The sequence below is a fragment of the Episyrphus balteatus genome, chromosome 2, assembly GCF_945859705.1.
Source record: "Episyrphus balteatus chromosome 2, idEpiBalt1.1, whole genome shotgun sequence".
Classification (NCBI taxonomy): domain Eukaryota; kingdom Metazoa; phylum Arthropoda; class Insecta; order Diptera; family Syrphidae; genus Episyrphus; species Episyrphus balteatus.
In genome coordinates, this window is record NC_079135.1 from 68,561,887 (window position 1) to 68,580,988 (window position 19,102).

At 29.8% G+C, this 19,102-nt stretch overlaps 1 protein-coding gene across 16 annotated transcripts in view; it reads right to left on the minus strand.

Annotated features, from left to right (window-relative positions):
* Nucleotides 1-6,267: 6,267 nt before the first annotated feature.
* Nucleotides 6,268-19,102, minus strand: part of LOC129908169 (uncharacterized) — a 94,600-nt gene continuing 81,765 nt past the window's right edge. For 6 of the 16 annotated variants that reach the window (XM_055984503.1, XM_055984510.1, XM_055984505.1 and 3 more), the window contains 8 exons: nt 16,908-16,991; nt 16,004-16,558; nt 15,595-15,933; nt 15,306-15,534; nt 13,211-13,408; nt 10,832-12,323; nt 8,980-9,287; nt 6,269-8,909 (listed from right to left, as the gene is read on the minus strand). In XM_055984503.1, the coding sequence (XP_055840478.1) occupies nt 8,298-8,909; nt 8,980-9,287; nt 10,832-12,323; nt 13,211-13,408; nt 15,306-15,534; nt 15,595-15,933; nt 16,004-16,558; nt 16,908-16,991 (3,817 nt within the window). In that variant the 3' untranslated portion in view covers nt 6,269-8,297. Of the gene's footprint in view, nt 8,910-8,979; nt 9,288-10,831; nt 12,324-13,210; nt 13,409-15,305; nt 15,535-15,594; nt 15,934-16,003; nt 16,559-16,907; nt 16,992-19,102 lie in introns of all 16 variants that reach the window. The other 10 variants (XM_055984512.1, XM_055984514.1, XM_055984515.1 and 7 more) reach the window with 5 other exon arrangements.

The following is a 19,102-nucleotide window of genomic DNA, read 5'->3' on the forward strand; positions in this document are numbered from 1 at the left end:
TACCTATAGTATCTACAACAGTCAAGATTGGTTTTACATTACAAATATTATTAAGTATTATACACATAAATCCGACTCCTTATAGACCGAGAGCCGGCAGCATATTTTGGCAGGTTTGGTAAGGTTTTTTATTAGAAAAATACACTTAAAATGCTTCAAAGCGGTCTGGCGGGGGAAAAGCTGAAAAAGAAACTTGCGGTACCCACAGTTTCGAAATCAGGGGATTTTTTTATGATTTTTTGATGTATCATTTATACGGTTATACCAAAACGCCAAAAGTTGATTTTTTGCTGCACTTTGGATGCGTCTGGCAAGGGAAAGCTGAAAAAGATCACTGCCAGACTTTTTCCGTTGACATTCTGTGGTGCATAAATAGATATGTGCACACTCGAATTTCGGTTATATCAAAACTGCCAAAATATGCTGCCGGCTCTTAGACTATAATATTTACTCATTTCGTTTAAAATGACACTTGCCGAATTTGGAGATAGTTCCTTTTGTTTATAAAATTTCAGGAATTTGCAAAAACTAACATTGCAGCTAGATTTCTCATTCCCAAAAACATATAAAAACACTCCCATATTGCGTTTATCTTAAAATCACTTCCCTTACTTTGGCGGACACTTTGTGGCGGAATAAAAAAAATTAATCTCTTAATTGTAGTTAATTAAATGCTTATTTGTTGCGCAAACCAAAAATATGTAGCTTCTAGCTTGCATAGTTTTTGAATTTTTGCAATTTCCGTTACAATAAGTCTGAAGTTAGCGGACAAAATCTGAAAAAATTAAAAACAATAACTTTAGTTGACTTCCAAATTTGTAGCTTTTTTAATATTTTTCAATTCCATAAACTTGGTTTTTGTAGCCTCAGAAGTTTTTTTGATATTCAAAACTCCGCTTAAGATTGAAATTAGCGGACGAAAGTAGGAAAATTAATATTTTTTTGATGCCCTAAATTGAAGCTAATTTGTTGCCAAAAATTTATTTTGTAGCTCCACCCAGTCATTTTTTATTTCAACTTAAAGTTTCAGAAGTGCACTTCCGGTTTGATTAGGCCAGTGGAGACATTTAAAAAAAAATCACTTTTTTATGTTTTTTCTTTTGCCATTAATTGTGGCTTTTGATTACATTATTTTTTATATAAACCCCAATCTTGAAGCTCATATCGTTTTTGAAATATTCAAGATCTTGTTTAAAAAATATAGCAACCTTTCAAAATCCAAAAAAAAATGCGAAATTAAAAAATTTTTTTTTGTAAAAATTTGAAGTAACCTAGACTAATACGAAATCTATAAACCTCGATTTTGTAGCTCGATTAGTTTTTTTGTTATTCAATACACCGCTTAAATAAAACTCAATTTCATATGTAACGGTCAAAATTTTCAAAAAAGTTGAATTAAAAAATGTTTTTCTAATTAATTAATTAATTAATTAATTTTTTTTTTGAAACATTTTTGAATATTTCTTTACAAAATTTGTATACAAAAAAAAAACGATTTTCATTTTTTTTTTTTTTTTTGGAAATTTGCATCAAAAATATTTCTGCTGCAAACGTGATGCTTTGTAGGTAAGGAAGTGTTTTCTTTCCATACAAAAAGTTGTGATTCAAAAACAGTGATGTGCTTGTGAACTCAGCCCTTTTCCTCTGTTCTCATTTCTTGCAGTGTTAAAAAAAAAGAGAGGTTTACAGTTAAAAAAAAGTCATTAACGGAACTGGATTTTGAAATCCGTCAAGTCAAATTTGAACGCTTAAAAGCTGTGATTGTGTCGTTTCACGATCATTAAATATTCAAGAACATTGATTCTTTGAATCAAACCAAATTTTGAATACAACTTTATACGTTTCGATGAATTTAAAAAAATCATTTTTTATAAATATTAGTTAGGTTGCTTTATTATTTCTTTTCTTTTCTTTTTTTATTCCTTAAACACTGTAAAGTTTTATGTAATTGAGTTTCAATGTATTAAGAATTTTTTATTGATAATATTTTTTTTTCGGTTTTTCTTTTGAAGATTTTTTTCTCTTCTAGTCATAAGGATCTACATTTATATGTTTTCATTAAATTTTCGTACATCTATTGGAAATAATTATATTTATTTTATGTTTTCATTTTTAAAGCATTCGCACAGATCCTTTGAATCTGTTTTTGAATTTAAAATAAGGTACTTAATTTTGTTGAAATTTTGAAAAAAAGAATATTATTTATATTCATCTGTTTGAAGTTTTAAAATCTTTGCAATACTTATGATATTTTAAGTCACTGTCGATTTTTGGATGGTACTATTAGTTATTTAAAATTCATTATGAACATTTTAGTTTTGTTTTTTTTTACATTATTCTATTTCATGATGTTGACAAAAAATAAAATAAAATTTAAGATAATAAAATTACTAGCACTTGGTCTGGAGGGTTCAACGTTTAATTGTTTCATAATATTTTTTTGTTTAATCTATTTTGAGTACCTCGTACTTAAAATTAACTAAAATTTCTGATATAATTTTGTTTCAATTAGTAGTGGAGTAACTAAAGCTCAAAAATTGGCAATATTAGGGAACCCGGCCGAACAGCTTAGATTTTGATGATCTTTTTTTTCAAACGTCGGTAATTAAAAATACTTTAAAGTCTATAGATTAAAAGTTGCCGGTGTTGCCGTTTTGATATTTTAAATTTAATTGAAGATTTTTGTGAACAAAAACAAATTTTTTTCAAAAATTTTTCTTAAATTTCATAAATTAATTAATGCCAAAAGATTGTCTAAGAAATTCAAGGAAAAAAAATATATGGGAGTGAGGGACAATCTTCCATAGTTCAAGAGATAGATGCAATTTTCTTATTAATTGACTTCAAACACAAAAAAAAATATTTGAGCACAACGGCAACACCTACAATATTCAAATATACATTTTTTAAAAGCTAGAAGCTTAGTCGTATGTGTAAAATTAAAACTAAGTCAATTGAATGAACGGCTTTTGAAAGAATGGTAATTGAACTCAGTTTTTAAAAAAAAAAAATTATTGAAAAAATTTTAACATGTCGTTTTTTAAACTTGGTCGTAATATAAAATGCATTTATTTTCAAATTGTTTTGGCCGCATTTATTATGATTTCAAATTATAAAAGGAAATGTCAATATGTATTACGGTTTATGAAAAAAATTAAAAAGTATTTCATTTTCGAAGAACTTTTTTTAATAAAAGTTTTGAAAAAAAATGTAACTTATTTTTTTTTTTAAAGTTCAACATCTAAACATAAAATTATTTTTTATTCATTTAATAACCCTTACTGTTGAAAGTTAAATAGCAAAAAATTAAAGTTCCTATTTACCACAATCTTTGAGAAAATTAATTATTTCAATGCAAAAATTCAGTTTTAATAAAAAAAAACCATTGAAATTGAAGTAATTTTTCATTTTTTTTTCAAAAGTGTGATATATTTTACCTTTTTTGCTTCGAAATTCAACTGATAATATTTATGGCCAAAAATTTTTTTTAAATAAATTCATATTTTATTTGAAAAAGTTTGGAAAAAAGTCATTTTAAATTTTTCTAATAACATTTTTTTTTTTAATTCTGAGTTTGAGGACCATTTTTTCAAAAAGTCTTGATTAAATTTAGTGGATTTAAATTTATGAGATAAGAATGAGCTTCTGGCTTTTTAAAAACGTATTTTAAAATATTGTAGGTGTTGCCGTTGTTTTCAAAATATTTTTTTTTGTGTTTGAAGTCAGAATGTAAGAAAATTGCATTTATCGCTTAAACGATGGAAGATTGTCCCTTACTGCCTTTTATATATTTTCCTTAAATTACCTAGAGAATCTTTTGCTATCATTTGTTTTACGAAATTTAAGCAAAAAAAATGGTTTTGTTAAAAAAAAATTTAATTTTAATTTTAAAAAACAATACGGCAACACCGGCAATTTTTAATCTATAGACTTTAAAGTCTTTTTAATTACCTACATTTGAAAAAAAAAATCGTCAAAATCAGAGCTGTTCGGCCGGGTTCCCTAATAATTTGCTTTAGTTACTCTACTATAGGTCGTAATAATTTATTTTACGTTGTTTTACGTTTTTTTGTTGTTTATTTTTGTTTTAATTTTGTAATTTTTGAAACCCCTTTTAAGAAAACTTAGAAAATAGTGTACCTAAAACATATTTTACTGTTTTTTTTTTTTTTCTTTTTAGAACGAAAGATAAATAGAAATATATATTTATATATTAATTTTAACCTTGTTTTTACTATTTTACTTAATTGCTATAAATGTTAACTATTAATACTAGATTTTTGGTAAATCTATTTTATTGGCTTTTGATTTTTAAAGCTTTTTTTTGTCGACACATAATTTTGTGTGTATTTTCTATGTATATTTTAAGGTTTTCCCCTGTTTTTTTTTTTTCTTTTCTAGAGAAATTAACGGTGTGATTTTGGTTGCAAGAATAAATTAATACAGATAGGTACCTACTTTGACTTCTTCTTAAACTTAATTTTAAATTTTGATATTTTTTTTAAATAATTGTTAATGAAATTTTTAATTCCCGGATGAGTTGTTAATTGATTAAATAAATTGTTGAACCGTTATTAATTCGTAAGTACCTAAGTTTGTTTTGCAATTGGTCCACGGTAATATTCTTTTTTATTAATTATATATTAATTTTATGTCACTGAACTTATTGGAAAATAAATAAATAGTAGAACATTATTGAAACGCAGAAAAAACTATATTAAGGTATTGGATGTTATGACTTTAAGGTATTAACAATATCGCCGTCTAAATCTGCAACTTTTAAATATTAATTTATTAACAAACTAAATATAAATACTGAAAGTGATTTTCAGAGTTTTGTTAAAAATAAAATGCACAATTGCGTTCGTGACCTATATAATTACAATTTTTACAATAAAATTACTGTGAATTTTTTAGTTTTTAAAAATTCTTAATATTCAACAGAGTTTTGGATATCAGTGACTTGATCTTTCATCAAAAATTGTATAGGGATTTAAAAACATTTCTTCAATATTTACTATCAATGGAGCTGAATATCTGGCTCTAACCCCACACGTAAGCTCATCTTTTATGTGCTCTATAGAGTTTGAAGCACGGGCTAAGTTTTGTAAAGTAAATTGTGGCAACTTATACAAAGAAATTCGGAAGTTCCTCACGCGTCACGCATTATGGAATCTAGTGTTGTCGTAGATTAGAACGAATTCTCGTTCATAACTTCTTACAGAAGTTGTTTGTACATTCCGAATCTTTTCAATCAACTTCAAGATTCTCCCAAACAATAAAAAAATCAGCACTTTACTACTTTTAAAAACGCAAATTCAGTTCTGAAAGGGTACAAAAATTAAATACAATGGAAAAATTAAATAATATAAAAAGTCGGATTTCTTAAGAAAAATATTTTTATTTCCGTTATTTATGGAATATTTTCAACAATGTTATACCATTTTGAAAAGATAATTGAACACACCAACTTTTGAGATAACTTGCCGAAATGTCGTACTGCATTTTCTTTACACTACGGTTCATTGAATTAGAGTCATGTAAAATTTGTGTTTACTTAGTTGGGCAAAAAAGTGAAATTTGCTTTAAAACTGATGCAGCTGAGTTAAAATTTTTGAATGCAATTGTTAGCAGGGTTATTCAAGGTTCCGTATCAAAAGAAAAAAAATGAGAAAACTTAAGATTTGTAGTCACGGCACATGAAAGACCGTCAGACAGGGTGACCATTTTTTCGATTTTTTTTCGAATGCCCATAACTCCCAAAATACATATATGGTTGCGATTTTTTTTAATTATTTTTCTGATAACAGTCACCACCTATCCTATCTACTGTTTTCATTTCGACGTTGACTTTTGGGACACCCTGTAGAGTCCTGAGGAAGATTTTAAGCACAATCAAAACGTCGTCGACAAAAAAGAAAAATTAAAACCAAAAAAAGACCTATAGCCAACAAAGAAGATAACATTTATTTAATAAAGAAAGGTCACGGAATAAGGAAAAACTGGGAAACCGACGAAGTTACGAATACCAGAGTTACGGGCGACAGAGTTACGGCCGTCAGAGTTACGCAAAACCGAAAGTACGAAAAACTAGAGGTACGAATTCTAAAGTTATGTTAAGCTATGAAATGTGATTTTTGGGTTGGCAACAATTGCGAGGAACGATATGGAATTATGGAAACATAAATAAGAGAATATCGATTTATGTTATTTATGTTTCACGATATTCTCTTATTTATGTTTCCATAATTCCATATCGTTCCTCGCAATTGTTGCCAACCCAAAAATAACATTTCATAGCTTAACATAACTTTAGAATTCGTACCTCTAGTTTTTCGTACCTTCGGTTTTGCGTAACTCTGACGGCCGTAACTCTGTCGCCCGTAACTCTGTTATTCGTAACTCCGTTACCATTTCGGAAAAACTATTACGAGTTACGGTAGCACACAAAAAATAAAAAAGTTCAGAGTCGGAATAATAATCTTGTTGTTTATTAACAATCTTAATAATGAATGTGAAACGAATTGTTAATGACGACTTGTACAGTTCCAAAATGTATTGACTATCTTAATACAGAAACAAAATATGCTATTTAGGTCAATTTGTTCTTTCACAAATGTACCATTTTTATGAGTTATCTAAATACATAGTTAAAACATTAAATAATATAACTGTTTAATTAAATATAATGGCATAAACTCTTATCGTTTATTTCAACTTTTTAACCAGTTATTTAAGACCAATACACCTAATATTCCATTTACATTCCATTGGCATCAGAATTGGTTGAACAAAGTTGGAGTATCATCAAAGATCATACAAGGATTCAAAAATTGAAACTCTAATTAATCTTGCGAGCTTGTGTAAAAGATAATATTTGGAATATGAAGAAATTTTGTAACGACAACAAGAAGGAGTTTCTATGAAAAATCACGCTTCTCCAATACTAACAGAAATCTAATATATAATCTAAGCAGTGTTTTAAGTAAAATTCCTAATAAAAATGTTTTAATATTTCGACGACATTTTTATTATTCTTAAAACTAGTCACATCAATTGAACTTTAACTGCTTCAAACTCTTTTCATCCAAAAACCCTATTTAAAGTGTTCGAAATAATATTTTAAGAACTTTATTGTTTTCGAATTTAAAAGATAAACTGTCAAAAACTGAAAAACTCAAATACTGTCTATAAGATAAAATTCCTCGGTGATGGAACAAGATATTTTGTCCTTCAGTTTATGTAGGAACTTCTAGGCAAAAACTTAAAAACCATTTAGCTGGTAACAGATTAGAAATATGTACATGTACTTGTACGTATGTACATAGGGAACACTCGCAAATCTGAGCAATAGCTTTACATTATGTAGTTGAAGACAGAGGTAAGGGTATGTTTATACCCTTCTTCAGGTTTAAAGCTCTATTACAAATTCAAACCCAGTCGTGCACTTTATTAAAAAAAAAGAAAAATAATAACAAAAAGTGACTGAAAACCAACTCCCTTCGAATTTGCTTGACGTAAGAAACTTTCAAGATTCAAATTTGTTTGTATTAAACAATGTAAGCCATATTGTAGACCTTCACTAGAGTCATACCTTAAATAAAAATATCCAACAGCATTTTAAGAATTATGGAATTAAAATTAAATATCTGTATTAAAATTTTTTAATATAAAAATAAATTAAATCAACACAAAAATGTTTAAGTTTCTTTAGACCTTCATCACACCGTTTTTCAATTCCCTAATCTGTTAAATTATCTACGTTATCATTTTTGTTTTAAGAGACATCGGTGTAAAATGCCATCCTATGGGAAAATCACAAGTTGCTAGTTAAAAACTACTACTGATGATATTTTCTTATTATTAAATATTTGAAAGCTATAACACAAGCGCGTATAACAATGTAGTATTATAATTATTACTATTATTTTTTTTTTACAAAATTTTAAGAATTAAATTATACATATACATCTTAAACTTAACATTAAAATTATTTAATTTTCCCCAAGGATATAACATTTTACCACGATTTCTCCTGGATATCCTAGCACTTGACTTTGTGACCTTGTATAATATATCTTTATCTATATAATATATTTTTAATCTCTTGTCTAATTTTATCATCTACAGCCTATAAGGTAATGTTAAAAGGTTTCTTTGTTTTAAAGCTATTAGATTTTCCGTTTGTATTTCGAATTATTTACCTGTATGACAAAGGGAGGTATATTATAATACTTTCTATTTGTGTTTCCTATTCTTGCCACCAGAGAAAATAATTAAAATATTACTTCTAAGACTCAAAGTTTATCTTTTCCTCGATCGATACTCATGGCCTTGAAGATGCCTCTGCCGATTCCGTATCGAAGATTGAATTGATCCAAACTGCCAGCTCTAGGCCGAGTTTGGACGTTCTCAACATCTGTTTCGCTAAATTCTGTTTCTGTATCACTAAGTTTTCTTCGACGCGGCAGTACTCTGCCATAGTGCTTGAGTTCGGTCAAGTTATCTGATAGGGAGAGTCCTCGTTTTTTCTCTTGTCGATCCATTTCGGCGGCTAACATTCGAACTTCCCAGTCATTGTGATGAACTAGACGTTCTGGTTGCTCGTTTTCTTCTTCGTCATAATTTAGATTGGAGCGGCTGGAGGAGGTGCTCGAACTGGAACTGGAACTTTCTCCAATATCGAGAATTATACTGTTTGACATTGGGGTAAGATTGCCAGTTAGGTTGGACACCATAACATTAGGAATTGCGGCCTTCCTTGTTGAACTTTTTTTGTGGAGAATTCGATTGAGCTTTACCGAACTGGCAACATGCAGTTGTCTGCTTGAGCTGGGCGAATTTCGAGGAACTAATTCACAGTATGGAGGCGGTGATGCGGTGAATATGGTATCCAATGAATCGCCACGCTAAAAATAGATTTATTATATTTTCAACAAGTAAAATGAATGTATCGACGCAGTAATTTTGTTAACATACCATAAAAAGAACTTCACCAGATGAACCAGAACTTTCTGATTCTTTGGTACTTTTATTGGCTTCTTTTGGACATTGTGATGATGGAGTATTTGCAATTCGATCAGCATATTCTCCAGAAGTTTCATGGGCTTGCATTTTATTTATTTTACATTGCAAACACGATATTATGGCATCGCGTTTTTGGACCTCAGATTGCATCAAAAGAAACTGACTTTCGAACTTTAGATGCATTTCCCTCATTTGTGACGATATGACGTTATTTATTCCACTAAGTATTTGACTAAAATATTCATTTGGGTCCGGTAAACCTGAATGAAATTTTACAAAAAGTATTTTCAGATAATTATGATAAAATAACGAAATTATGGTAAATTACAACCTTAACAGCTGAAGCTTAAAATATTTAAAATATACATATTTAATATTTTCTGTGAATCATATACAAAAAGTTTTTTCTGATAATAATTGACACTTTGTCAATTTTCTTAAGTTCCTTAAATTATATTCATTTTATCATAGAAGCAAAATGGGTTATAGCTGAGGAAAGTTATTACAAAATTTTTTTTTTTCATTGACTCCTGAAAAATGTTAACAGTGTGACTTAATAGGTATTTTAAATGACCGATTCTGTTCTATTAATTAATTGTTCCAACGAATAGTTGGTGAAAAATCAGTTTTTAAACTCAAAACTTTGAAAAAATAATTTAATTTTTGTTTAAACTGATTTTTTTTTCAAGTTTTACTTGTTTTATTATTATTTTTGATTTAATATTCAATTGTTCGAAACTCAAAATTAGATGTACAATGTCTTTTAGTTTTTCGAATAGGTATAAGATCAAAAATAGTGAGACCCCCTTTCATATAATTTTTTTCTTGATTGTGAAATTGACGAACGTATGTAGAATGTTTGAAATAGCAGAAATTTAACTAAATCAATTTCCTCTTAATAGTAATTTTGCGAGTTATTGAAAAAATTATATTAAGTTTTACTATATTTAATTAGCTCTAAGGGAATATATATTTATTTATATTTTTACATTACTTTGCTTAGGAACTCGACATGTAGAGCAACTACATAATTTTTACACTCGGTCAATTGTCATTAATGATAAACTTGTTTCATAGCAGCGATTAAATTTTGTTTACTATTTAACTAGAGGTCACTGTGGCGAATACGTATTTTTTTTTACTTTCATCGAAACCGAAAAACTTATAAAATTGGCATAATTTTGTTTTCGAAAAATGGTTTCCTATTAAAACCTGAAGAGAACAGTGAAAATTTGAAAATTTAAACACGATTCCTGACCGATTTACAAAACAACAGTAAGTAACATGAGCTTTTCTCTTGGATTTCGCTATGCTGGATTTTAGATTTGAGACCTTTTTATCGCGATTATTAGACATTTGTATATTTTAATAATTTCGTACTTCCCGCGATTAGTTTTTTTTTTTTTATTTTAAAGTAATTTATTGATTAAAATTTCCCGACTTTTCGACAGGAAAAACAAAACAAAAAAAAAATAAATCGCGATAAGTCCGAAAATATTAAACTATAAAAATGCTTGATGTTCCGTTTTTGACCCGACAACCAACGCCAATTTGATCAAGAAATGGTTGCAAGTTTTACAATTTGGTGATGGAATTCCAAACTATTTTGTAATTTTTACGACTTGTTGACGGAATCCTTAAATATCTCTTAACCAAAACGAAAAAAATATTTTGAATAAAATAAAGCATTTTTCCATTCGGTACTGATTTAACTGATTTAAAACCCTAAACTTAATTCAGAAACGTTTATTTTTAAAAATTGTTTATAAATTAATGGTTTATGTTTTGTTTAACTTAAACCTACCTTGGATATTGTTAACTTGTTTTGTTGACATAGCAAATTCGTGCATAGTCGATGGGTCATCTTTGCCAGCAATCAATGATGGCAACTCCAGAGCATCTTTCATTCCGCCATCTTCTCTGCTGCCAGATGTAATATTTGCTTGCGATACATCAGGCGGGGTTAATAATTTATATTTACAAGCATCATTCGATGCTGTTACAACAGCAGGGAATAAAAAACGTTCAGATTGTGCAGTGCCGTCAGCACTAGTATAGCTGCCGACTACACTGTTGGCACTTAGTGGTGGGCTAGAAAGAGTCGAATTGAAGGTTACACTCTTCAATAATTTGCTGTGTCTGGCCACGTACCCTTCAAGTGTAGGCGCTCTAAGTAGCCCTCTAGGATGATCTTGTCGCAATCGTGGACTCCCATCGCTGCTTTTACTTAGCTTCTTAAGAATACTTTTGAGCTTTCTTCGTTCCACAGTTTCATTGGACTCTGGACTTAGTTGTGTATAATCTTGCAGGCACAGCGTTAGTTTATCTTTGGATGATAATGATGATGATGATGATAGTAATGAATTAGCCGGAGGCATTAAATGTGAATAAATGGCTGAAGCATCACTGTGACTGCGATACAATGATTCGGGGAAAGGTTCTTCGGGTTGGCTTTTCGAATTGTCTAAGCTAAAGCTGCGCGTCTGAAGAGCCGTCTCGAGTTCAGCCAACTTTTGTCGCTCATTGAGTATCTTAAGACGCTTCACGAAGGGTAGGCCACTGTATTCGGGAGATAAATCAAAAACTGAGTTGTAAAACTTTGGCTTGACTCTCAAATTAAATGACTTAAGGTTTTTCCTCTTGGCATTGAGTGCCGTTGCAGGAGTAGCAGTAGCCTTCAGTGATGTTGAATTACTAGGTCGTTCGCAAACTGTTGCTATGCTTTCAGCTGACTTAATTCTATGTGGTTTGAGTTTATGCTGTTCAGAGCCATAATTGGATAAGCTCGTATAACTATTGGATGGCATTAATGTGGCAAATTTAAGTTTGGACCAAGGTCGAATTGAGGTATCCGATGTGTGAGCTGTTGTTTTACTTAGCTTTTGAGCGCATAGTGTTAAACTTGTCGATGCTGCTTTCGTAATGTTATTAGATATTGTTGGTATTATTTTTGACATTTTATTTCGCTCATGACTGTCATTTGGTGGCAGTGGCTTTGCAGGTGTTTCGGTAGTTTTATTCATCGGCGAAGCACTGTGATCAGTTACACCAGATTGTAGCTGTTGGATTCTTTGTTTGAAGGAAACTTTCATAGAAGGTTTGGCTGTTGATAAGTTGGGGGCAGTTAGGGTGACAGTGCTTCGATCACTGCTTGAAATGGTTGTAATAGTATTTTCGGGCTTTGGTGAGCGTGGTGATAGTTGTGAAATATCTAAAGTCGGATGTAGGGATGGTGATGGTAAGCCCAAGGATGTTGTTTCATGTAGTGGTAGCGTTCCTGTAGCTACATTGGATTCCTGCGAAAATAATAAATATACTTTTGTAGTAAAAGATAACGGTAAAGGATTATAAAGGTAACTAAATAAAGCTATCAGTATGAAGTTGGCAAAGTCAAAAGAACTTGCTTAATCTTTTTTCAACTTCTGGATAGACAAAGTTAAATGATAGATGGGCTTGAAATTATGTCATATTTTAAGAATAAGGACATAGTTTTCAATTAAATTATAATACACAAGAGTTTTATATTAATTTTAGACCTTTACGGTCGCAAGTTAAATCGAACATTCTGCAAAATAAATTCATACCTTTGCAAAACAAATTCACCTTTTTGCAAATCAAATTTACCCGCATAATAAAGGCAAATTGTGTTTTACTTTTTTTAATTTTTGAAACTCACCAATATTTATTTGGTCAATATGTTATTCATATGAAAAAGACTCGCATTATTTGGAACAGAGTAAGTGCATGCAAGTTTATTTTTTTCAATTATTACTATTTGTTTGGCTTACGATGATTGAGGGTAAGGAAATGACAGAACATTAGGTAAGTAGTTTTTATATTGATATTTTTAATGTAAATTGACAAATTCAATGGTTTGATTATTAAAAGATGGTGAAGTTGCATTGCAAAAGGGTGAATTTGGTTTGCAAAGGTATACATTAGACTTACAAATCGGTACGACCTAACGATCGGAACCTCCCAAACCGTCCTAAATTGTAAAAGTACCGATTCAAAAGAGTGCTTTTAGAAATCTAGGTTTAATCTAAACTTAGTGGTAAAAAAAACTTTCTGGGTCCATTGACTCAATAATGTTGTTTTGTTTGTTATTGAACTTAAAAATACCAATCTATTTACACAAGCCGTTCAAACCATTTCACTACTTTTAAAAATAAAAAAAAATTACCGTTATAGGGGGCTCCTTTGCCATCAATTCATTTTTAGCCCTTAACTTCTGCAATCGCTGCAGAATTTTTGGAGTCTCAATCATCTCTTGATCAGGTTCTTCTTGTATAGATTCCTGTGGTGACAACGTAGATGTTACATTTGAGTGAGGTGGAGATTTCTGTGGTGGTGTGGTCTTAACTTCTCGCTCTTCGCGATCCTAGTGCAAAACACATAAAAACACATACAAAACTACTTTAGGAGTGGGGTAGACGACATAAATAAAATTGGGTAACGCAAATAAATATTTTGTGGCTTTGAGTAATTTAAAGCTTTTTTTTAAATGCTTGCGTAAGTTATTAAAGCATTGCATTATTGAAAAAAAAACGAAATTAAATTATAAAAGAAATAACATTGTCCTCATACGTTAGACAAAGTTTTTGAAGCGTTTCATGCATTATTATACAGCCTAAATCAGTTTCGAGAAAAAAAAAATAATTAATCTAATTAATCTAGAAGATTTTCAATTTTTAATCAACGAGTTGAGAGCTTATATTTTGTTTCTGGGCTCAAATACTCAAATTATTGTATGCATGTTTTTTATAATAATTTAATTTTGGGTATTTAAAATAAGACTTTTTATAAAACATCACGAACTTACCATTCCAAAACTATTTTCACACAATTGAATTAAACTGTGTGTACAACAATCCCCTGAAGCGCAATTGCAGGGAAATATTATTTAATTTGTATTTATAAAAAAAAACCTTTTTTTTAAATATTTTATTTTTTCACTTTTCACTTTTTAAGTTTCACCACTTAAAAAGTATGTAATATAGGAATTATATCATTGCATCAACTTCTTTTTCCATAGATAATTTTAAAAAATCAATAAAACCTTATAAATCATAAAACATAAAATATAAAACAAAAAACATAAACCATAAAACATAAACCATAAAACAAAAAACATAAAACATAAAACAAAAAACATAAAACAAAAAACATAAAACATAAAACATAAAACATAAAACATAAAACATAAAACATAAAACATAAAACATAAAACATAAAACATAAAACATAAAACATAAAACATAAAACATAAAACATAAAACATAAAACATAAAACATAAAACATAAAACATAAAACATAAAACATAAAACATAAAACATAAAACATAAAACATAAAACATAAAACATAAAACATAAAACATAAAACATAAAACATAAAACATAAAACATAAAACATAAAACATAAAACATAAAACATAAAACATAAAACATAAAACATAAAACATAAAACATAAAACATAAAACATAAAACATAAAACATAAAACATAAAACATAAAACATAAAACATAAAACATAAAACATAAAACATAAAACATAAAACATAAAACATAAAACATAAAACATAAAACATAAAACATAAAACATAAAACATAAAACATAAAACATAAAACATAAAACATAAAACATAAAACATAAAACATAAAACATAAAACATAAAACATAAAACATAAAACATAAAACATAAAACATAAAACATAAAACATAAAACATAAAACATAAAACATAAAACATAAAACAAACAAACCCATATTTTCGTAGAACTACCCCATCATGTTTAACAGTTCAGGATGACGTTTTCAAAACTTTAACCTTTTTATCTCTGGAACATTGAATTTAAAGCGTTTTCGGATGACAAAATGAGAACAACTCGATTTTTCAAAAATTTTATTTTCCACTAAGAAATTCCGATTTTGTTTTGAAGTTATAACGTGCACTGTATATGTAGAGGTAGACTATAGAACATAGTGATCCTCACCATAGACTTAATTTTGTCATCAACCCTGGGTTCACAATAAACTTAAAACTATAACCTTTTTACCCCAACCCCTTCATCTTTGTTATTTGATTTTTATGTTCACAGTTTTGTTGTTATTTCAAAGTAAAATAATTGTGCGTCAAGCAAGGGATTGCTGTACAAAAAAAAAAGATTGAAGCCAGGTCGAAACAATATTAACTGTGATCAAAATGCAAGTAACCGCGCTTTGCAAATAACCTTAAAAGCTGCTCTACCACATTCACGATAAGAAACTGTACTCTTACCTGTTTTTCTTTTAACAATCGAAGACGTTGCAATAAAGGCAAACCAGCTCCAATAGGACTTGGTGTTTTTTCCCGGTGTTCGGGTGGAAGCGGTGGTGGAGTGTCTTCGTGACGATCGTTTTCATCTGAATATACTCTTGATATTCTCTTGAGTGATGATTTCTCATTCTTAGGTGGTGCACTATGAAGAGGTTGCATCTCTAATGATTCATTACTCCTTCTTAATGCTCTGAAATATAGCCGAGACAGTAGAACTTTATTTTAAAATGTCAATGTTATGAAAGACTACCTTGACTTTTTAAGTACACTCTTAAAACCTTTAACATCACGACGAATTTTATCGACCATACTTTTTGGACCACTTTCTCCAGGATGATGGTGGTGATGATGATGGGCGGGGTTTGATTCATCCGCTGCCAACTGCGCAGCAAGATTCGCTGCAGCTTCTTTATCACTTTGTGCCTTCGCGTGACGTTTATTCACACATCGGACCTCCATTAGACGTTTTCTGCCTAGAGATTGAAGAATTTCTTGTGCTTCTGGATAGTCTTTCATCGCAGCTAATACATCTTCTCTCGACAGAGAAAACAGCTCGGAATATCCAACCGATCTGACATCTGCAGTTCGTCTTGAATTAATAAAAAAAAATTGCATACAAATTTCTATTAAATGAAGTTTTAATGAGTTTAAAAAATTACTTATTTAAGCCATCGAGGTTTAGGATACCGATTTCACCAAAAAAATCTCCAGCTTTCATTGTCGTCAAAACCTTTCCAGTCTCACTTAAGACCTCTAAAATTCCATCGGCTATAATAAACATCTCTCTTGCTACTTCTCCCTTGCGACATATCGAGTCACCCGGTGTAAAAATATACGCTTTCATTTTAAGTACTAAATCGTGTAGGAACTCTGGCTGACACTCTTGGAAAATAGTTACTTTTTTCAGAACACTTAGATTAACATGTAAGGCCAATTCGGTTTTCAGCTTGTCGGGCAGTAGGCCTAAGGCTGTATTAATGTCACCACCGCCCTGAATCCGACCACGGGACCAACTATAATCGTACCATCGTAATACTCGTCGTTTCATGCCACCAGGCACTTTATGATGACGCATATACGTCTTGGCTCCATCTAGAAGTCTTTCGAATTCTAGACGATTTGCATTGCGATTGGTTATCACATTTCCAACTTGCCCAACGATGGTAGCAAAAATAAATACACCTATTAAGTAACTTGTTATTGTAAAAAGATATCTGCAAGAAAGAAAGAGAACAAATGAAATTGTGATTTAGTAAGATCGTTAGAATCTCGAGAACCACTTTTATTAAAATTCAAAGTTTTCGAGTCTTTTTTGTTTGACATTTAAATAATACTAGTTTTAGAAGGAAGATATTATATCAATAACCGTTGAAGGCTGTCGTTTTCATTTAAAAAATTTAGTTCGAAAACTTTGGATTTCAAAAGTGGCAATATTTCTTTTTGTTAATTCATTTATATAAATTTATTAATTTTGTTACCATTACTAGGCGGACAGCCTCAACGATCACTAATATAATATTTTTTTTGAATTTTCAATTACAGAAAATACTTCTGTTTGCATACCCGAAATTTGAACCAAATTGAAGTAATCTGGATTTAATACCACGTCTTGGTAGAGATCTTGGGCCGTCCACCGAGTCTGATGGTCTTAAAATTAAATAAATTATTTAAACATAAACATAATCAAGTTTAAAAGTTAACATAATGTAGAATAGAATAACTTAATTCAAATTAATTGCTTAATACTTTTTTAATAGAAAACACTTTTATAGCTACTTGTCTTGTAATTCTTGTTTATAACATAGAAAGTAGTAACCAAAAGTTAGACACAAAGTCGAAATAAATAGACGTAACACGCATCTGAATGAAATATTAAATGTTTTCCTCTAACAAATTTTTTTCATGAGTACCTACTGACTCTTACAAGGAATTGACAAAGCCTCCAAGAATTGACAAAGAGCATATCTACTTAGCCGCTCAAATTTGGCTGAAAATTTTAGGTCCCCTTCATTGATAGTTCCAAGTCACTAGGGGTTGGCGTAACCCCTTTTTGGAGTCTTCGTGCCTATTTGGACTTATTGTATAGAGCAAGTATATTGGTTTCGTGTCAAAACCAAATTCCGAGGTTTTAATCAAAACGATTATTTATGAAAAAGTTAAAAAAGTGGTTTCATCATGCTTTTGAAGTGACCCTTTTTTATTATTTTTTAAATATCTCCCTTAGGACTTATACATACCTCCCCTATATAAAATTTTCGAGGTATTGTAATTCTTTGGAAATCCGATCTTACATTCTCCATAATGGCCAGGGTTATTTTAGTACAACTATTCATTCTTTTTTTTCTGAAACTAAATCAGAAATATGACGCTGTCGATTTTTGCGAAATTTAATTTTTTTTTTTGGCCAAATAAATACAATCTGGATCACGAAGAAAATAAAACAGAGCTATTTTAACCAACATTTACGGTTAGCCCAGTCGGGATGTACAAAAAATTAAGCTGAAATGGAAAACAATTAGATCGTGCAATTTTTTTTCATAGGACGGTAGAGGGGATCACTGAGAGCTTAAAACCAGTTTTTCGGGAAAATCGACCTTGAGCCAAAGCCGCCATCTTGGATTAAAGGTAAAACATGTTTTAGTGAATAACTCGGCCATTATATGTGTAAAACATGTAGAAAATTTTATTTCCTATAACTTTTATATTAATAAATTTTTCTATATGACCCATATTTTTAGAGTTAATTTGAAAAAAACTATACCCCTACTCAGCTTAAGCTTTATACCCGCTTTGGAGTATAGATTATAGATTTTAATATCAACGCAATATGGTAATGTTTTATATGTTTTTGGAAATGAGAAAAATGGCAGAGTTATTCACTAAAACGTGTTTTACCTTTAATCCAAGATGGCGGCTTTGGCTCAAGGTCGATTTTCCCGAAAAACTGGTTTTAAGCTCTACCGTCCTATGAAAACAATTGCACGATCTAATTTTTTCCATTTGAAATGTTTAATTTTACTGGGCTAGGTACCTACTTGCCGTATCACCAAAATGGAAAAGCTTTATTGTTTTTTTCTCAAAAAAAGGTTACTGTTGAAAAAAGGTCCTTTAAAATATTTTTTGAATCTTTATTAATAGTTACAGTACGTATACCTATCAAAGAACCATTTTCTTGATTTCTGAGTTTCTTGTAAACGACTAAATTGATTTGGACGAAAATTTTTGCACAGAAATGATCTAGTATCCTCAAGATAATACTAAAAAAATTTCCAAAAATTGATTTTTTATTTTATAAAAAAATCAAAATTTTTTGTTTAAAAAATCAATTACTGATCAATGAATTTTTTTTTTGAAAATTTGTTTTTTAGTCAATTAATATCTCTCTTTTATTGGTATACCAAACTATTTATTTTTTTAACTTTTTATTTTCCATTTTTCTTTCAAAATTTTTTTTTATACACAGAATTAAATGGCGAATTTAGTTTGAAGGTCAAAATCCTTTAAAAAGCTTTTTTAAAGCTAGAACTTTGAAGCTTCCAGTGGAAAGTTAAAGAGGAATACAAATTGTGTAGCACTTGAAGTCTAAAGAACACCCGGTACATTTTTTTTTCATCCCAAAGTTGGCGTTCCCGAAATGACGCTCAATTGATGTACGCTGCTTTTATGTTAGTTGTAGTATTATTTTAATTTATTTTCGCATTCAAACAGTTAATACATAAATAAACAAAATTGTGGAACAATTACTCTATGAAAGGACA